Source organism: Hypanus sabinus, chromosome 27 (assembly GCF_030144855.1).
Source record: "Hypanus sabinus isolate sHypSab1 chromosome 27, sHypSab1.hap1, whole genome shotgun sequence".
Classification (NCBI taxonomy): Eukaryota; Metazoa; Chordata; class Chondrichthyes; order Myliobatiformes; family Dasyatidae; genus Hypanus; species Hypanus sabinus.
In genome coordinates this window covers 19,757,576-19,779,804 of record NC_082732.1, presented here as the reverse complement: position 1 = coordinate 19,779,804, position 22,229 = coordinate 19,757,576, and the positions used below count along the sequence as shown (strand labels likewise).

General features: G+C 42.1%; 1 protein-coding gene across 1 annotated transcript in view; it reads right to left on the bottom strand.

Annotated features, from left to right (window-relative positions):
- Nucleotides 1-9,761: 9,761 nt before the first annotated feature.
- The window catches only part of vps13d (vacuolar protein sorting 13 homolog D), a 288,095-nt gene continuing 275,627 nt past the window's right edge, over nt 9,762-22,229 (bottom strand). Inside the window, exons 68-69 of the mRNA XM_059951858.1 lie at nt 21,782-22,022; nt 9,762-20,874 (exon numbers count right to left, since the gene is read on the bottom strand). Coding sequence (XP_059807841.1) covers nt 20,743-20,874; nt 21,782-22,022 — 373 coding nt within the window. The 3' untranslated portion in view covers nt 9,762-20,742. The remainder of the gene's footprint in view (nt 20,875-21,781; nt 22,023-22,229) is intronic.

Here is a 22,229-nt window from a genome sequence, read left to right as displayed (position 1 = left end):
GCACAACAGCAGGACTCCACAACAATGGACTGATTACCAAATATTAATTAGGCTGCAGTTGATAGTAGTTCTGTTTAGTGATTCAACATTAGCCAATAATGATTACACAATGTGACTAACCTTGACGAAATCTGAAAGGTAATGTGGTTAAAACTCTCCCTGTATGTACTTATCGGGTCTGGTGGAGTGAAGAGACAGAAATAAAATTAAAACTTTCTCTCCATCTGCTGCAGAAGGCACAATATCTTCAAGAACAATTATTTTTTTATTATTACTGTCTGTACGCCACTGGCGCTTGGGGCAGCTATGAAGGCCCTCCATTTCTGATGATGTTCAGCACTTCCTTCATCATGTCAGTCGCTTCCTGTTTTCACTCCTGTCAGTTATGCCAGTCCTGGGTGGAGACTTGGGGACTCGGATGTAGACAGATTCTTCACTGCTGTCTCAGTGACAATTTTGTTTTGTCAATCAGGGTTGTTAGCCCTGAGCTGAACCCCAGAACCTGGAGGCCCGGTGGGCCACTCCTAGTCTGGCCTTTACCCTTTGACCTGTTTGGCTTGGGTGACCCTACCAAGAGCCAAAGCATAAAGCCCCGACTCCAGCCAACATCGCTCTCCTGGTCATTGAGGGAAGCAAGCCTCCAAACCCTACGACAAGGTTCTGGTCCTCATGGAGATTCAAGGACAATGCAAAGTATTTTGACTTTATAGATGCTCCCCAGGCTATGAACGCTCAGCTTATATCCAGGCTGTATGTATTTGGGAGAATGGTGGGAGTGGTGCATTTCTGCACCACTCTCTCTTTCCTTCTTGTCCCCAGATGCAACAATGGGTGCTGGGTCAAGCCGAGGGCAGAACAGTCTTCCATCCACTCACCGAGCCCGTGAGGCTGGGTGGTGGGTGCACGCTCATCTTGCCTCTGGAGAACAGTCCAGCTTAGAGAATCCTCAGGAACATGGAGACTGCCTGCCTTCAGAACCATGGAGAGTTTGTATTGTATTCAGTAAAAGCACGTGCATCATGTGTTGGTGTTACTGTATCCCGAAGAGAAATTCCTTCCTCTGCTCCAAATATTGTTCACAGCTGAGGGATATTGTTGCTGGAGGAAATAACGTTTTTTTTAATATTTCAATCCTTGTTTCAGGATCAGGCAGTTCCCACCTATATCTCCACGGCTACCCACTGTACATATTTTCTAAACCATACAGGTCTTGGCCTCTTGGAGAGTCTGCCTGTTATTTCCCGTGGGCCAGTCCTCAGTAAAATCATTTCATAAAGCACACTTGCTGTCAACGATGGCTCTGGCTTTCCCTGCAGTGATGCTGAAGAATGGAAATGGAAGTAGTGACAGGTTTCATCATCACATGAGTCTCATTTTTAGTTCTGGTTTAATGGTACTGAGGTCAGAGATGAGGAACTTAGCTTCAGATCTGCTGACAATTCAGAATCAGCATGTGTCATGGAAGTTGTTAACTTAGCAGCAGCAGTCCAATGCAATACACAATCTAGAAGACAGATAAACCAATCAATTACAGTATATGTATATTGTATAGATTAAAAATTGTGCAAAAATCAGAAATAATTGTATATCAAAAAAGTGAGGTAGTGTTCACGGGTTCAATATCCATTTAGGAATCGGATGGCAGAGGGGAAGAAGCTGTTCCTGAATCGCTGAGTGTGTGCCTTCAGGCTTCTGTACCTCCTTCCCGATGGTAACAGTGAGAAAAGGGCATGCCCTGGGTGCTGCCTTTCTGAGACACCGCTACTTGAAGACATTGTGGGTACTTTGTAGGCTGGTACCCAAGATGGAGCTGACTAGATTTACAACCATCTGCAGATTCTTTCGGTCCCGTGCAGTAGCCCCTCCCCCCATACCAGACAGTGATGCAGGCGGCCAGATGGCTGTCCATGGTACACCTATAGAAGTTTTTGAGTGTTTTTGTTGACATTCCAAATCTCTTCAAACTCCTAATGAAGTATAGCCGCTGCCTTGCCTTCTTCATAACTGCATCAATATGTTGGGACTAGGTTAGATCTTCAGAGATCTTGACACCCAGGAACTTGAAACTGCTCACTCTCTCCACTTATAATCCCTCCATGAGGATTGGTATGTGTTCCTTCATCTTACCCCTCCTGAAGTCCACAATCAGCTCTTTCATCTTACTGACCTTGAGTGCATTCTTGTTGCTGCAACATCACTAAACTAGTTGTTATATTTTGCTCCTGTACACCCTCTTGTCTCCATCTGAGACTGTAGCAACAATGGTTGTATCATCAGCAAATTTATAGATAGTATTTGAGCCATGCCTAGCCACACAGTCATGGGTACAGAGAGAGTAAAGTAGTGAGATAAACGCACACCCATGATGTGCACCAGTGTTGGTCATCAGCAAGGAGGAAATACTATCACCAATCCACATAGACTGTGGTCTTCTGCTTAGGAAGTCAAGGATCCATTTGCAGAGGAAGGTACAGAGGCCCAGGTTCTGACTGCAGGAATGATGGTGTTAAATGCTGAGCTATAGTTGATGAACAGCCCCCTGACACAGGTGGTCCAGGTGGTCTAAGGCCGTGTGAAGAGCCATTGAGGTTGCATCTGCTGTAGCAACAGGCAAACTGCAATGAGTCCAGGTCCTTGTTGAGGCAGGAGTTCAATCTAGTCATGACCATCCTCTCAAGTTCCAGTGGGTACATAGCAAAACTGACGTGAAATGGAGTCTTATTTTTAATTAGCTTTTCTCTCCTTAAATTATTAAGTTGGTCAAGCAGTCCTGAGGGTCATGAATTCAAATCGGAGGAGGGAGAACGTTTGCTAGAAGAAACTTCTTTACAAAGATCATGGTTTGGTTTGATACAGAGGGTGCTGAGTTCAGAAGTTCAAAGTAAAATGTATTATAAGAGTATGTACATATCACCACATACAACCCTGAGATTCTTCTTCTGCGGGCATACTTAGCAAATCTGCTGAACAGTAACTGTAATGGTTGGGGCATATTCCAGTATTTTCTTCTGGTAAAAGCACTGAATCTACAAAATCTTGGTAACCACAACTGTTGGAAAGTCTTGGATTGATTTAGGAGAAGCAGCTATGGGGACAATGGACTGAATGGCTTCCTTTAGTGCTGCTCGCTGGTCTGTGTTCCTGAAGTTGACATTCAACAGAACTGTCGCAAGGCAGCATTAGAATCGGAATTTCGCTCTCTATAATGGAAATCAAAAAAGTGATTTCTTTTTAATAGGGGTAGGAAGTCATCTCAGTCTCTATGAGCTGGATCTCAACAGGGTCAAGCTAGCTGCAAACGTTTTGACAGGAATTGGAACTGACAGGCTGTACCAGGCCACACAGGCCTGGAGGGCCTCTGTTGATGACTGACCTGATTCACTGAAGGGACCTGGAGAGGTGTATCTATTACTGGAACTTGGCACACTTACTGTTTGACTCTGGAATGCCAGCCCTGAGTAACAGATCCATCCCTCCCAGGTCCCATCAATTAGTCGGGCTTGTACTGCAAATCACTCGGCTACCAGGAACAGAGTTTCTAGCTGAATAAGCAGCCCGAGGCTTTGTGATGTAAACAGCGGGGCTTTAGGAGGTGCAGCTGCCCTCTTTTGCACAGCACAGGAGCATCTCTGCCATCCTATGTTAAAACCCCTGCAGTTTAGATAAATTGGTTGTGTAGCTCTGGAGATTTAACAAACAACATACCTGTCATTTTGGAGAACCACGCAGATTGATGGATACCCTGAGTACTTAAAAAAAAGCATCAATTTTAATTTTTAAAAAGTGAAATAGAACAACATAGTAACATATGAAACTGTCAACCCTCCAGAAGTTAACATGTAGACAAACAAACTAGGGACCCTTAAAGCAAAGTATTGTACTGCAGTAAGAGGAGCTGAGAGTTCATCAGGCTAAACCATTGACAAATGCTTCGCTCTCTACAGTTTGAGATGCGCTTAGTATTTCAACCATTTTCTGTACTAATTAAACCAGTGTTAAATACTTCTGTCACCCATTGTTGAGTATAACCAGGCATCGGAGTGCAAGTTGGACATTGTTAACATTGAAGACTAAACAAAGATGGAAAAAGACAACTGGACAGGATTTGAAGAGTGATATTGCACTAAATGTACCACAATGGACAAAGTGCCGTAATCACTGGACATTATCGTTGTGTGGGGTCTACTGCTGGCACCCTCCATTATTTGTTTTGGGACTTCTTTCCCGTGCATCTCAACGACAGCAGGTTACTGAGGAGGAGCCGCCAACGAGGAGTAACCTGTACCGTGGGATGACAATGCCTGCAAAGTAACCCTAGATTTTGAGGAATTCTCAAGAGAAGTGATGCGTGGGGTCCGAGTCCATAGGACACTCAAAGCTGCTACGCAGGTCGACTCTGTGGTTAAGGCGGCATATAGTCTATTGGCCTCCTTCAACTGTGGGATTTTGTGACCCAAGAGGTAATGTTGCAGCTATATAGGACCCTGGTCAGACTCCACTTGGAGTACTGTGCTCAGTTCTGGTCGCCTCACTACAGGAAGGATGTGGAAGCCATAGAAATGCCACAAGGGGACATGGAGACTGGACCCAAATGCAGGACACAGGCACTTAAGTACTAGGGGCAGGACAGGAACAACTAAAGGATAGAACAAGATGGGGAGACCATGGCATGCAACAGGGATCCTGGGGTTCAGAGAGTTCATGGCAAAGGCAGGACCCTGGCTAGGCTAAAGGATGGGTCTATGGGACAAGGAATGCTGGGAGGATAGCCCCCTGGGCAGGCCACATAACTCCTGGGGAGGGCCCAGCCTCTCAGGCAGGAGCACAGGGCACAACCCATGAGAAGCAAGAGGTAGGAAAGGGTCAGAGTCCTCGGCAGGCCACATAGCTCCTGGTTAGGGCCCCAGGAACACAGGGGCCTGGGCAAGACACAGGGCACCTGGCCAGGTTGCAGGGCACAACCCATCAGAAAAGAGGGGTAGGAAAGGGTCAGAGTCCCCCCACCAGGCAACAGCAGAACAGCCTGCTTACCCAACAGAGGCAAGGGAGCTCAGTCCAGGGTGACTACAAGAACAGACTTACAGAACTAGATGATTAACAGTGGGTACTCCAAGCCCAGGTCAAAACAGTATAACCAGACCACACCCAGCGAGCCTCATAGCTCCTTATAAACACCTGCCAGCCGATAGGTCTCAGGTGCACCTCCCTAAGCCATGATGATCCTATTTGGGCTTAAGGGTGAAAGGAGGGACGGCTAGAAGACCCGGAGTGCAGGGTTTGCGGACCGGATCATAACAAGAAAGGGTTCAAAGGAGATTTACAGGGATGTTGCATGGATTGGGGAGCATGTCTTAATGAGAATAGGTTGAGCAAACTCAGCCTTTTCTCCTTAGAGTGACAGAGGATGAGAGGTGACCTGATAGGGGTGTATAAGATGATGAGGGGCATTGATCATGTGGATAGCCAGAGGCTTTTTCCCAGGGCTGAAATGGCTAACACAAGAGGACACAGCTTTAAGGTGCTTGGAAGTAGGTACAGAGGAGATGTCAGGGGTAAGTTTTTTATACAGAGAGTGGTGAGTGCATGGAATGGGCTGCCGGCAACGGTGGTGGTGGCGGATATGATAGGGTCTAAGAGACTCCTGGACAGGTACATGGAGCTTAGAAAAATAGTGGGCTATGGGTAACCCTAGATAATTTCTAATGTAAGTGCATGTTCGGCACAGCATTGTGGGTCAAAAGGCCTGTATTGTACCGTAGGCTTTATATGTTTCATGTATAAGATAATTATGTTTGCCACAAAGGGTTGGCATGGTAGCATAGTGGTTAGCGCAACACTTTACAGTACTAGCAACCCGGGTTCAATTCCCACCACCACCTGTATGCAGTTTGTATGTACTCCCCTGACCGTGTGGGTTTCCTCGAATGGTAGGTTAATTGGCCATTGTAATTCATCCTGTGATTAAATTGGGGGATTGCTGGCCAGTGGAGCTTGAAGGGCCAGATGTGCATTTTATTTAAATAATAAATAAAAGGTGAAATGACGAAATCTTCTCGGTTAAGGCTTGGATTGAACGCTATATTGAAGACTCTGATGGGATAAACCACATCAGTTGCTAGACAGTTTAGAGATCAGTACCGTACAAGCTGTTTAAAGTTTTTCACGTGTTAGGAAAATGATGTGGATGGAGCTTTGCATGAAGCTGATTGTATTTCAGAATCGTGTTTATTATCACTGACGTGAAATTTGTTGTTTGGTCGCAGCATACAGTGCAATATATTTAAAAATGATTATAGGTTACATTAAGAAATATAAAAAGAAAAGTGTTCATGGGCTCATTGCTCAGAAATCTGATTTTAGAAAAGCTGATGAAAGTGATAATGTTCTCAGCTAAAGTAGAGGTGACTGGGTAATTCTCTGCCCATCAGTTCTCTCCTGCCACCAGCTACCCCACTGTAAATAACCAAGGCTGATTTTGTGCATATAATTTGAATGTCACTTTTGTCCACGTGGTGTATTTTGTATTTGTAAGAAAGTTGAGGTATTTTCAGTGAAAAGCTCTGTTTCCTCCAAACTTTTGAAAAGACATTTGACTTGGGAGTCTATTTAATCTAGTGTACAACTGACCACTTCTTGTGAGCGTATAACTCATTAACTAGCTCAACAAATTTGTGGATGATACCAAGACTGGGTGTGTAGTAGACAGCGAGGACGGCTATCAAAACTTGCAGTGGTATCTGGACTAGCTGGAATAATGGACTGAAAAATGGCAAATGGTGTTCAATACAGACAAGTGTGAGATGTTTCACTTTGGGATGACAAGCCAGGGTAGGGTTTACATGATGAACTTCAATGTTATGAAAATACTCCCCTTCCAAATAAACAAGATATGAATATTATTTTTATAGAATTAATTTTAATCTGTCTGTAAACCCAAAACAACAACAAAAAAAAGAGGAGCGATAATGGTTTTATAGCCTGTCTGGTTATTCTAAACTCCTTAGATCCTGAGGAGTGTGGCAGAACAGAGAGATCTGGGAATATAGATCCATAATTCCTTGAAAGTGGCAGATATATTTGTAAAAGGAGCTTTTGGCATATTGGCCTTCATAAATCGAAGTATTGAGTACAGGAGATGAGATGTTATGCTGAAGTTTTATAAGACGTTGGTGACGTGTAATTTGGAGGATTGTGTACAGTTCTGGTCACCTACCTACAGGAAACCATAGAACCATAGAACACTACAGCACAGTACAGGCCCTTCAGCCCTCCATGTTGTGCTGACCCATATAATCCTTTAAAAAAGTACTAAACCCACACTACCCCATAACCCTCCATTTTTCTTTCATCCATGTGCCCATCCAAGAGGCTCTTAAATACCCCTAATGTTTTAGCTTCCACCACCATCCCTGGCAAGTCATTCCAGGCACTCACAACCCTCTGTGTAAAAAACCTACCCCCGATGTCTCCCCTAAACTTCCCTCCCTTAATTTTGAAAGATGTCAATAAAATTGAAAGAACGCAGAGAAAATTTAAAAAGCTGTGTCGGGACTTGAGGGCCTAAACTATAGGGAAAAGTTGATTATTCCCTAGAGAGCAGAAGAGTGAGGGGAGTTTTGATAGAGGTATACACTGTTATGACTATAGATAGGGTAAACACAAGCAGGCTTTTTTCTACTAAGGTTGGGTGAGACTAGAACTAGAGATCATGGGTTTAATTTACTTAGAACTGTAGGGTGAAATGTTTAAGGGGACCATGAGGGGGAAATTTCTTCAGTCAGAGGGTGGTGAGAGTTTGGAACGAGCTGCCAGAAAAGTGGCTGATGAGGGTTTGTTTCAACTTTTAAGAGAAATTTGAATAGATACATTGATGGGTCGGTTATTGAGGACTATGGTCGGGGTCATAGTTGATGGGACTGGGCAGATTAATTGTTCTGAATGGACTAGATGGGCTGAAGGGTGTGTTACTGTATACTAGTATTCTATGACTCTAGCTAACAGTGTCATTACAGGTTTTGAAGTTCCAAAACATCAGAGATTTGCTGCCAATGCTTTTTAAAATATGACAATTCCACTCCAAGTCTCATCCTTAAATCTGCCCTGCCTTTCATGGGTTGAATGTAAAGGTACAAACTGGTGTGGTTACAAACTTTACTAAGACAAATGGCCCAGACTTTTAGACCATAAGATATAGGAGCAGTTAGGCCATTTGGCCCATTGAGTCTCTTCTGCCATTTCACCATGGCTGAATCAAATTTCCTCTCAGTCCCAACCTCCTGCCATCTCCCAATATTCCTGACCAATCAAGAATCTATGAACTTCTTCCTCAAATATACATAAAGACTCGGCCTCCACAGCTGCCTGTGCCAAGGAATTCCACAGATTCACCACTCTCTGGCTGAAGATATTCCTCCTTATCTCCATTCTAAATGGATACCCCTCAATTCTGAGGCTGTGTCCTATGGTCTTAGACTCCCCCACCATAGGAAGCATCTCCACATCCACTCTATCAAGGCCTTTTACCATTTGATAGGTTTCAATGAGGTCATCCCTCATTCTTCTGAATTCCAGTGCATACAGGCCCAGAGCCATCAAACGCTCTTCATATGACAAGCTGTTCAAACTTGGGATCATTTCGTGAACCTCCTTTGAACCCTCTCCAGTTTCAGCACTTCCTGGCTGGGACAATAATTGGGACTCCACAGCAGGTCTTTGCTCCCAAGGATGAGAGGACTGCAAGGAAACAGGCCTCACTGGAAAGTTGAAATGCTTGAAGCATCTTTAGAAAAACGGACATTGTTTCAACTTGTTGATCCTCTTTCAGTTCGTTCTACCTTCCTCACCTGAAAGAGCTGGTTGGGGTCAGATTTGCTTATCTCCAGAGTTCAGTGTACAGCCTTTCAAGATCTCTACCTTGTCATACTTCCGGCCTATGCTGCATCCGTTCATTTCGCCATTGCGGTCATACTTCCCGCGGCACAGTCCGTGTTTACTTCCATTTACATGTGCTCTTCAGCCAGTCAGAGCGACGCTGGCGGGATACAAGTGAGCATTTCCAGCTCACATCACAATTGGCCCACCTAAAAGAGGGCGATACGTGGAGAGGGTTCTGAAACCGGAAAGCAAAGCAAGATCTCCCTGAACAGTACCTCTTTGGCAGATGTCTTCCAAGTTTACTACATTTAACAATGGAATGCCTCATTTGCCTATAGATTACGTACACTACGTTTGAATGCTTTTGAAACACTTTCTGAGTAGATGACAGTGACCTTCTTTGTGCTATGGAATAAATTTCTAAAGGTCAGAGGTAAAGTGATAGGGTAAACAATTGTTTATTGTCCTTCCACTAAAGCTGCAAGAGACTGGGAAGGTCTATCCCTAATCTTTAGGAATTCATTAAATAATATAAAGATACAGCCATTGGTTATGTTTTGTATCTTCAAAACATTAAACTAATTCACAGGAATCTGAAATGCAAGTCTAGCTTTATCCTTACTTTAAGCAAGGCACGCATGTATCATGTGGTAGTGTGATGATATATGCAATTAACATATTTTTACATATAATCTGTAACTAATTATTTAAATGAACAAGAATACTTAATCAAACTATATATATATATATATATATATATATATACACACACATAAGATGACTCTAATATTATTGAAATATAAAATACACAACCCTTGGGTTTATAAGCTATCATATGCTCAGGATATGTGTTTGAAGAAGATTGAAATATGGTGTGGTTACGGTAGATTTGTTCGACAAGGGAAGGCTTTGAAATTAAAATGGATTTGTTTTCTCTCATGCGTGCCTTTCACCATCTCATCGGTCCAGTGTTCTTCCTGGCCAGATCCCCGCCTCATTGCCAACTCCGTTGCTTCCCCTGTAAGCTGGAAAAGGTTCTGTTCGTCCATTACCCCCTGGACTGCTGGGTTTTCACACTGGCATTGCCCTCGCGTTAACATTTTCATCCGTGTTTTTAAGTCCTCCCATGGCAACCTTCCTCCCCGTTACCTGCTGCAGACAAACACCTTTGCAGCTTCTCACATTTCCTCCAATTCCTTTGTCCAGCACAACCCAGTTCCAATCGCTAAGCATGCTTCGCTAGCAGGCCAGACCCTAAACTCTGCAATTCCTGTCTTCAACTTTCTCAACTCGCTGCCAGCTATTTACAGCCTGTTGCTTCTGCAAAACAGCCACTAAAACCTGAATCCTGCAACAGAGACTTCAAAGGCCTAATGAGAGGCCGCAGCTACCAGAGACCAAGGTTCAACCCTAACGTTGAGTGCTTTCTGGGGGCAGTTTTTGCATGCCCGGATGTTCTAGTGTCCTCCCATCTGTGAAGTGGTAGGTTAAGTGCCCCCTAAAGTGTAAGTGAGTGGTAGAACCTGGGGGGTGGGGAGGGGTGCTGATGTTAGGAATGTGATTTATGTAGGATTAGTAAACTGAAACGGATGGTCAGTGTGGCCTTGTAGGTTGACTGGACTGTTTCTGTGCTGCATCTCTCTTTGACATGTAATAACCTGCCAAGACTTGCAAGTGGGCACTGGAGTGGGTAAAGTGCTACATAAATTCGAGATACCATCCATGAACCATTTTATTTGCAGATTTATTTTAAGCAGAGTCCTGGAACATGCAAACAAAACACCACACACACAAAATGCTGGAGGAACTCAACAGGCCTGGTAGCATCTATGGCAGAGGTCGGCAACCTGCGGCTCCAGAGCCACATGCGGCTCTTTGATCTCTGTGATGCGGCTCCCCGTGGTTTGTTAGCTTTTGAAATGTAATTCAAAATTTGAAGATTATGGTGATCTTGTACAATCTGAAAACTTTGCGGAGACACCGTTTCCTGGCACATCCGAACCGGCTCACAATTAGCCACCGTTCTGGCTAAGGGAGATAGCCTACGGGGGTTTGTGAGTACGTGTCTTTTGGAGCATCCGCGCCCACGGGGACGGGTTGAGGGAGGCTTTAAAGCAAGGCTGTTTAGTTCGAATAAAGTTACCTTTGACTGCAGTCTTTATTTTAGCGCTGCGTGTAGCACACCGCTACAACGTGTTTTTTTATCGCTATTAATATACGTCACCACTGCCAATGCCTGACACCCGCCAGTGCGCGCTTTCTTTTAATTCTTCGATCCAAGGTAGGCTAACTATGGAGTAACCTTCAACCCAACGTCTTTTTTATCGGAGTTCAAAATGTTTTTGTTGCATGCAGAAATGTAATTTCGTTTTCTCTGCAGGAGTTCATCAATTTCATAAATGCAACACATTATAGTTTGTTTATACATAGCATAAAGGCAAAAAAAAACCCCGTTGTATGCAGTGTTATTTCATTTTGTGGCTCCCAGTGTTTTCTTTTCTGTGGGAAATGGGTCCATATTGGCTCTTTCAGTGATAAACGTTGCCGACCCCTGTTCTATGGGAATGAATAAACGGTCTATGTTTCATGCCAACACCCTTTTTCAGAGCAGTCCTGATGAAAGACCTCGGCCCAAAACGACAACTGTTTATTCATTTCCATAGACGCTGCCTGACCTGCTGAGTTCCTCCAGCATTTTGTGTGTGTGTGTTGTTTTGGATTTCCAGCATCTGCAGATTTCCTTGTGTTTATGACATGCAAGCAATGGTTGCTTGATAGTCAGAAATTAACCCCTGTGAAATAGAGATTGCGACCAAGCGTATAACAGAACTAAGTCACCAGAAATTGGCACTATGTTGTGGTGTTCTCTTCTGAGCTGTGGTTAGATTAGGCTGTCGGAAGTGTATCGCCAGCAGTCACTGGAGGCCACCCTTGAACTGGTAGTGAACTTGTCTCTCTGTTTCAGGCAGGGCTACTGGGAGGCGGTTGACCGTCTAGCAGCAGCCTGATGAGACGGTGAGAGGGGGGCAGCCTTGCGGCCAGGGTCACTACAAGGTCAGCTGAATAACAGATTGACTTGTGGAGACTGCACCTAGCCTCACCGTGAGCTCTTCACTGAGCTAACCTGCACAGAACCCAGGCCAAGAATGCCCAAGTCACCCTCAGCCACACACTGCTGGTCTGGATGGGAAATGCTCCGGTATCTTAGACATGATAAGGAGAGGGGGGCCCAGGGCTGTCACTTCAAAAGTCAAACAACTGATTTCACATTGTTCTTACATTGGAAAGGAATCGGCATTTGCTTGCTTGCTCAATTTACTTATAAAATAAACTCCGTTGTTCAATAAAAGCTGCTCTCACCTGAATCCCACTATGAAGGATTATAATCCCAGATCAATGTTCCTGGGACAGGTTTGCTACTGGAGCTGTGGTGTTTCAAACAGGCCATTTAATTCAGGCCTTGTTGGGTGGAGATGAAATGATCTGCTTTTGTAGAGTTGGAGCATTAGCCTTGACATCCTGGTTAATATTTACCCCTCAATCAACATCACTTTAAAAACATAACTGCTAATTACTGCTTTTGGAAACTTGTGTTAAACAACTTGGGACTATACTAAAACAGTGGCTGAATATCCATTCTACATCATTGGTTGTAAAGCACTCCAGACATGATGAAGTACATACACATTTCAACACACTTTCTTACTCAGTCAAATTTCCCTGGGCTTTCTGATCTCGGACAGTGTTCAATAGCCCAGTGGTTCAATTAAATGTCAGAGAATTAAATCCTTACTTTTTGCAGATAACCACAAAACAGAGAGATGAAAAAAGCCAAGGAATAAATGTACTTATAATCCAATGATTAGCCCCGATGAGACAAGGTGCCCCAACAACTTAACCTCAACAATGTGGATAAAGTCACCTCGACTGTCCGTCTAGATATGGAGTTCCCAACCTGGGGTCCATAGATCACTTGGTTAGTAGAAGGGGGCCATGGCATAAAAAAATGTTGGGACCCTCTGCTCTAGATCGTTCAGGATTTAAGCAATGTACTCCATCAGCAACTCCTCTCCAAATCAAAGATAACCAAATCGCCAGCCTATGACTTTGCCAGTATGAGATACAGATTTACAGTAATCAATGTTTCTTTGCCTTGGGAGACTTGTGTTGGAGGTGAATGGGATGTTATTTCACCTGTTTTATTTTAAAAAATCAAATAAAACTGCAGATTTTGGAATCTGAAACAGAAACGTAACTCAGCCAGTCAAGCAGCATCTGCAGAAAGAGAAATCCGTTAACTTTTGAGTTAATGGCCACTGGTGTAGGCTTTACATTCGGAGGATTTTGCAAAGAATATCTGGACTGTGTTGACAGAATGCTGGAAGAACTCAACTAGTCAGACAGTGGCAATGCAGGGAAATGGACAGACAGTGTTTCAAGTTGGGACTGTTCATCAGGACTGGTAAAGACTCAGGATTCACACCAGCCCAGCTGTCCACTTCTCTCCATAGAAGCTGCTCCTCCAACAGTTTGTGTGTTGTTCCAGATTTCCAGCATCTGCAGACCCTCTTGTGGCAGCAGATCTGTGTTCTACACTGCAGTCAGAATCACTCTCATCAACCAGCTAACTCAAGGTCAATGGAAGTCTGATCCAAGCCTAGGTAATTTGTCAGTCTGAAAAAGGAGGGGAATTGAATATTTTGAGATTGGAGTTACAGTGAAGAACATCACTAGTTTCCGCACTAACAGTGCAGTCTGAAAAGTTCAACTTCAGAAAGGGTGGCATTTTAAACTCTGGATAACAAATGACAGTGGGTAACAACTGTAACCTCTGCACTGTGTTTCACAAAATACATCCTAATAGTCACAAAGAAAACCGATGACCAAAAGTTTGTTCAAAGAAATGCATTCTAGGGCTGAGAATAGGAAGTGAATTCAGTAAGCACTAGGACCAGATGATTAAATGAATAGATGATAAATTTCACAGAATGTTGGAGGCAAAGGAAGAAATATATTAGTTGGGTCAAGTTGATAGGGAATGTCAGAGAGGGGCAAGGCCACGGAGGGCTAAAACTGTGTGTTGAATCAATGTTTTATGGTGGATCTATGAAGTCTAAATTTGGAACATAACTGAATTAGCTGCATTCATTTCAGAAATGGTCTGTCATTAAGATGAAAAAGCAGTTGGATGCTATTTCAGGAATCGGAGGGGTCACTGAGTCTCTGCTGCCAGATAGCAATAAGTTGTTAAGTGTATGGCTGAAGCAAGAGGGTAATCCATCATGGGTACCGGTGTAACAAACTCAGCCTAACCTTGTCCTGATCCTGTTATTTCAGTATAACATGTGCTCAGGGGTAAATGGGCCATGAACTGTCACCCCTACCCCCTGGTGAGGGGTCATCCTGCCTGACCTCATGAAACTGCCAATCAAAATGAATAATGGAGAGAACATGAACCCAGGCAGAAATATGCTCTAAGTGGCCAAGAAAGTTCCCCAGTGAGAGACGGTTCCACATCTAAAACTTAATGCAATGCCACTTAATAATTTTCATGATGAGACATATTCAAGAAATAACATATTTATGTTATGAAACTTAATTAGACCTGTGAATAATATAACATGATTAACTAAATAGAGAATTACATAAATCTGAATTAAAACTTCTATACTGAAGACTTGGCATCGTTTAGTAAGTTTACCCATCCTGTGTCCGGGAGTGATGTTTTTCTTGTGGCAAATTATTAATACACACAGGTTTCTCCCCACAAGACTGTCTTGTACTGGGAACTTCCCCTTCATCTTTATCTCAATACTAGATTGTGAACAAAAGGACCAACAAGTTTCTCTAAAAGAGTGCAGTGTTTATGCAAATTATAATCGAGGTAGACTGACGTCCATCTACAGGGACTGGTGTGAAATACAACTATTAAATGCCGCATATGCAAATTCTGAATCTACTATAGACCTTGCTTTCCTGAAGGTGCTTTTGACCATTCAGCATCCTGTTTGGTTCGTTGTTCTTGGCTGAAGAAATTAATGTTGGGTGAAAGTAAGAGATGTCGCAGCCAAACGGGGTCTGTCTTCATCCGATGCTCTCCAGATCTAGTGTCACTAAAATTCAAGGCACGGTATGAATTTGCCATTCAAATAAGATCATCAACGTTGTCGAACAGCCCTGGTGATGATTCTGCACTGGTAGCACAATATGGTGCGCTATCTGCAGCGTCAGAACACTCCATTTTGCCCTGCACAATTCTCATTTATGCTACTTGAGCAAACTTCTATATTGCTATTGCAAATCCTGCAAGAACATTGCAGCAAGCATTTAGACATTTGGACAGGTAAGTGCATAGAGGGATAGAGGGCAAGCGGGCAAGCAAATGGGATGAGCTCAGATTGGCAATTTGGTCGGCATGGTTGAGTTGGGCTGAAGGGCATCACTGTACAACACCATAACTCAGGCCAGAATGGACGAGGCACTCACTGCTATTAGTTTACCCCTACTTACTCTGCTAACATAGAGTCCAGGTTTAAGTAGTGACTAACGGGAGTGCGGTATGGAGGTTTTTCCATGTAGCTGTTTTGTTAAAATTTTTATTACTGATTCTCATCTCCCCTTTCTCTGCAAATGTCTTCGGTGACAACAATCAATCTACCCAATCCAATCTCTCTACTTCTTGGTCTGCGCTCCGTCTCTCAATATAATCTAACCATGTGCTGGGCAATGGAGCTTCTTCTGAATTTCATTATTATTTTATTGATGTGTTATAATAGTTGGCAGTCTAATATTGTCCATATATTTTGTCACTTTCTGCCCATTCTAGTCCATCAGCTCAGCCCTCAAACTTTTGTTCTTTAAAATGCCAGCCTCTTCATTCATTCCTGATAAGAATTAAGTTCTGATCTGATTGCATCATCTTGTTACGATATGAAGTATTCACAGTAGTCAACAAGCGCAGTCTAAACAGGTATCTACAGAAATTCAATAATTTTGTGATTTTTAATTCCATGGTCAGAAAATAATCCCAGCCCTTCAAAGTTCAAGTTTAAGTGTATGGCTATATAACCGTACACAAGTATACCACCAAATGAAATGACGTTACTCTGGACTAAGGTGCACAACACAGTACATATAACTCACATACAACACATAAAATAATACTACCGCAAATAAAAAGGTGTTAGAGTTAAGAAGTGATCGGTATAACACTACTGGTGCTTCATGCTTGATGAGACCGGGGTGGTGGTAGGGATTTCAGTGGATCTCTTGGCCTGGTGGGAGAAGCTGTTACCCATCCTGACAGTTCTTGTCCTAATGCCTGCTATGGTAGGAAGTCAAAGTGATTGTTGGACGGATGGGAGGGATCACTGACAATGCTGAAGACCCTGCATGTACTGAGCTTCTGATAAATATCTGTGATCATCCCGATGATCCTCTCGTCGGTCCTCACGATCCATTGTAGGGACCTGCAGTCAGATGCTTTGCAATTCCTGTACCAGACTGTGATGCAGCTGGTCAGGACAATCTCGATGGTTCTCATGTAAAAATTGGTTAAAATGTGCGTGCGATGTGGGGGAGGGAGTCTTACCTTGGCTAACAAGAGGGAAAAAAGCCAACATAAAAGTCATAGAGAGGGCATATAATACAGCAAAAATTGATGGGAAGTTAGAGGATTGGGAAACTTTTAAAAACCAACAGAAGGCAACTTAAACCATTAAAAAGATAAAAGTTCAAATATGAAAGTAAGCTAGCTAATAATATTGAAGGAGATATCAAAGGTTTTTCACATAAAGTGTGAAAGAGAGGTGTGGCTGGAAAACAATGCTGAAGTGGTAGTAACGGGACAACAAAATGGCAGATGAGCTTAATAAGTATTTTGCATCACTGTGGAACTGTGGACAATGCTAGCCGTATGGTGGAAGTTCCAAGTGTCAGGGGTCATGAAGTGTGTGAAGTTGCCATAACTAGAGAGAAGGAAACTGAAAGGACTAAAGATAGATAAATCACCTGGACTGGATGGTGTACACCCTAGAGTTCTGAATTAGGTGGTTGAAGAGATCGTGGAGGTATTAGTAATGATCTTTCAAGAATCGCTAGATTCTGGAATAATTCCGAAAGACTGGAAAATTGCAAATGCCACTCTACTCCTCAAGAAGAGAAGAAAGGAAACGATAGGTCAGTTAGTCTGGCGTCCATGGTTGGAAAGATGTTGGAGTCAATTAGAGGTCTCAGGGTTCTTGGAGGCTCATGATAAAATAGGCTGTAGTCAGCATGGTTTCAAGGGAAGATCTTGTCTTATAGATTTGTTGGAATTATTTAAAAAAAAACCAAACAGAATAAACAAAACAGAATCAGTTGATGTTGTGTCCTTGGATTTTCAGAAGGCCTTTGACAAGGTGCCATACATGAGGCTGCTTAACAAGCTATGAGTCCATGTTATTACAGGAAAGATTCTAGCATGGATAAAGCAGTGGCTGATTGGCAAGAGGCAAAGAGTGGGAATTAAAGGGAGCCTATTCTGGCTGGCTGCTGGCGACTAATGGTGTTCCACAAAGACTTGTGTTGGGACCAATTCTTTTTACATTAACTGTCAATGATCTGGATAATAGATGGCTTTGTTGCAAAGTTTGCAGATGGTATGAAGCAATGCAGAGGGGCAGGTAGTTTTGAGGAAGTAGAGAGGCTACAGAGTTAGGAGAATGAGCCAAGAAATGGCAGGTGGAATACAGTGTTGGGAAGTGTATGGAATGCACTTTGGTAGAAATAATGAAAATGTTGACTATTTTCTAAATTGAGAGAAAATACAAAAAAACCGAGGTGGCAAAAGGACTCGGGAGTCCTTGTGCATGGTTCCCTAAAGGTTAATTTGCTGGTTGAGTCTGTGGTGAGGAAGGCAAATGCAATGTTAGTATTCATTTCAAGAGGACTAGAATATAAAAGCAAGGATATAATGTTTAAACTTTATAAAGTACTGATGGGACCTCACTTGGAGTATTGTGAGCAGGTTTGGGCCCCATTTTCTTAGAAAGGATGTGCTGAACCTGGAGAGGTTTCAAAGAAGGTTCGTGAAGATGATTCCAGGATTGAACAGCTTGCCAAACGAATAACATTTGATGGCTCTGGGCCTGTATTCACTGGAATTCAGAAGATGTGACTTCATTGAAACCTATAAAATGGTGAAAAGCCTTGAAAGAGTGGATGTGGAGATGATGTTGCATATGGTGGGAGAGTCTGGGACCAGAGGACACAGACTCTAAATGGAGGGGCATCTTTTAGAAGGAAGATGAGGAGGAATTTATTTAGCCACAGAGTGGTCAATCTGTGGAATTCTTTGTCATAGGCAACTACGGAGGCCAAGTCTGTATGTATATTTAAGGCACAGGGTGATAGATTCTCGGTCAAGGCATGAAGGGACACTGAGGGAAGGCAGGAGATTGAGGCTGAAAGGAAATTTGAATCAGCCATGAAGAAATGTCGGAGCAGACTCGATGGGCCAAATGGCCTAATTCTGCTCCTATATCTTGTGGCTTTATGGTCTTAATCTGCTCAGGAAGTGGTGGTGCTGCTATACTTAATTCAAGAACTCTTTATCTTGTATTTGTAATATTTATTGCTTATTTATTTATAATTACTTTCTTTTTGCATTTGCAGTTTCTTGTACTTTGCAGACTGGTTGAACGCCCAGGTTGGTGCAGTCTTTCATTGATTCCATTATGGTTATTATTCTGTTATGGATTCATTGAGGTTGCCCACAAGAAAATTCAGTGCTGTATATGGTGACATACATGTACTTTGATAATTAATTTACTTTGAACTTTATTCTGCATTCTGTTATTGTTTTACCTTGTACCAACTCAATGTACTGTTGTAATGAGTTCATCTGTATGGATGATATGCAAGACGAGTTTTTCCATTGCACATGTGACAATAATAAACCAATACAGAATGAGTCCTGAAAAGTATGCAGATCCTTATATTACCTAATTCCAAAGATTTACTTAATTAAAAGCATTTCTCACACAGCATTTAAGCCCGTAAAGATGGTAAGTACATTATTAGTGGCAATCCTAAAATGCCACAAAATGAGTAATATATTATACACATACATTTCCTTTTGTAATAATTAATTTTATTTGATAATAAAAATTGCACAAAAATCAACCACATTGGGCAAAAAAAATTATTCTGTCACACATCACTCCCAGGAAAATACCAGTCTTCTCCACCTTATCCCAAGCCCCCCACAATCTGGAAGAATGCATATAATAATCTCAGAGATTGTATTTCAGAGGAATGCAGAAATAGCAATTACTAATGCTTTTCTACTTGATGGAACTGATCAACAAACAAGTCAACTTCTGCAACAAACTAGTCAAGGTCTTTCATCAAGTAAAATGGTCAGTAATTCTCAAAGACCATCAGAGAGATCTGCTATGCAACATGTTGTGGAAACTGAACTAGGTCAGTTTTTCCCCATAGGAAACCATCTTTTGTCCAGTTTGCAAAATGGAGCTGTCACGTTAGATGCTTACACGTCTGACATCTTTGGCTGTGCCATTCAATTCCAAATGATCAGGAAGCCACCAAATCCCCCCTCTCCATTTCAGAGACCACAGGTTGTCCCACTGATACCAATCAATAAACTGATTGCACATAGTGATTTCTTGCGACATAACGGGGGGAAACATAATGAAAGCTTATTTGACATATGTGAACAGTGCAAAGATATGGGCCAATCGTACTGTAGATGCACTCTAATCTTTCTATATCTTCCCTTACTACAAACCTCTAAATACCTAGCTAGAGGCGCTGACTTCAGTGCATACATACATACATACATACTTTAACTATACTTACAATAATTTTCAGTGCAGTAACAATTACAAAGATCCTTGCCCTGTGACAAACTTGCTCCAGTTGCAGTTAGAATCTGAACACATTCAATAGCTTTTCTCAACAGGCAGCTATATTCTACGATCAGATACCATCTCACTTGTTGCTATTCTATGCCTCTTTGAGGTGAAATCACAATACCAAACTGGCATCAATTTCACTCCTACTGAAGAAAGAGAAGGAAGACAGAATTATAGTCTTTCCATGAAAATTTCAGCCACTGCCACACAATGCTCTTTCTTTCTAACTCAGTCACTCCTCACCTAAGATTGAGCCACCTCACTGTGTTTTAAACTTTTAGGTATTATCATAACTCTAACATCCTGAAATTGTATTATGGAAAACATGACACATTCTATGCCAAGTCACAAACATATTGTTCCCGCACAATATTCATTGCTTGCGCAGTCCAACAATTCTTGTCCGCCAGTTTCCATATACAAAGAGATGGGAAGGAAAGAAGGAAGGATCTGACAAAAGTAGCAAGGAGGTCTTTTTGGAACTAAGTTCCCTGACTACTCTTCAGAGCTTGGATTGCCCTGAAAAATCAAATACTTTTATGAATAACTAGTGCAATAAGTAATTTGCTCTATTATGCTGCAGCTTCTGTACATTACAGTTCTTGTGAGATCTTTCTAAATATTTACAAGAAAGTAATATTACAGGTATGTACAGGTTAGTAAAATATAAAGAACTCTTAACTCTGTCACAATTTTGTTTTGTAAATACAGTATATAAAAAGTAAAATACATTTTGAACAGAACCTGCTCCTTATCAGAGTTTCTATAATAAACTACCCCCAAAATCAAGCATGTAATTACTTCTCCACCTGATGGCTTCAAATAGGCATCAGGAATGAGGTTCAAAGGAAATGAGTTCATAACACTCATGCTTATCCAATAAACTGTAATAGAGGCTTGAGTGGTCTTATTACTGTACTTTGTTGCTTGTGGTCAGCTACTAGAGAGGTAACTAGGAGTCCAGCTCCAGATTTTCTTGATTCTCGTTGGTTTGTAGCTTGAGCTGCTGCTCATAGTAGAGGCTTTTGGCATAATTAATTTCTTGCGAGATCCTAAGTGCGAGACTCTCTGACTTGACGTGGACCTGAAAGGAACATCAACAATGAATCTACTAAGTTTCTTCTTTGAACCAAGACAAACACGTGATGTTAGTAATTAATATAGGGATGAAGCCAATGAGGAATCAGACAATTCCTATCATATAATGAAATTTGGAGGAGGCCATTTAGTCTATGCCAGCTCCCATAGGACCAACTCATTTACCCCCTTTCCTTTTACCTTTCCAACTTATTCTCTCTCCCTCACATGCCTGTCAACTCCTCTGATTACTTTTGTCATTAACTTAATTTATACCAGTCAACTAACTACCACTGATTGAAGCAAAGTTCTAATAAACATCTATTATTTTGTTAACTAAAAAAATGTGTGGGTGAAAGCATGCCAGAAGACTCTAAACATATATCATTGGGATCCATAAAAATATCAAGAGAATCCAAAGCTACAACAAAGTTTATCAGCATTATTCCCAGATCTCATTTATACCGAAAGATTTTCTTCAAATGTAGAATTTAGCATTCAATGAAACTATATCACTGACCTTTCCAAATTTTTAACTGCCAAAACAAATCAGTGATTAATAAATGTCTGTGCAGAGAAAATTCAATTGTTCTTTGTGGTTGGAGTGTCAAGGCTAAAGGGCTACAGTTCGAACAGCTCTGATCATGATGATGCAAAAGTATTACCAAATATACCTCCAACGATCATAGTGCTTTCTTGTATTTGTTCCATAAATGATGGGATAGTTTGACCAATATTCTTGTGTGAACCTAAACACTGAACCCTGAGGAATGCCATAGGTGAGCCATGTAAGAGTTAGTGACTGCACTGCCCATTTGCTGACTTAGTAGCTAAGCACAGATGAGGGAACTAAATCTGGAATTTGGTCTTATGGCTTAATTACACATGCTGGGAACAAGCAGTTCCATACTCACCATTGGCTTATGATGTGATGGCCCAGGTATGGCCACACCACTGCTTGAACTCTCAGCCTTTTTTGTCAGTTGTAAATATGCCCTTCCATGGTCCTTTGTGATAAGACAATGGTAGAGGTCATCATATCTGACTTCCAGGAAAATGGCATCTCTATCAACATATTCACCGTGCTTCAGAAAATACACAGCCTTTGAGGAGATGAGAACACAATACCTGTCGATCTGTTCCACTGCAATGAAACTAGAAAAGAGAAGGTAACATAGCACTTAGCTAGATCTACTACATGTAACATTTGATTATGTGCCAGCAACACTGAAATAACAGATCAGCTCCAGTTTAAATGAAATACAGAGAAAATACCATTTGTTAGTCACTAGGTAAAATCCCCACCAAAAAGTTTACAGAGGCACTGTGACTACAGAACAATTTCTTGCTTTGCACAACACT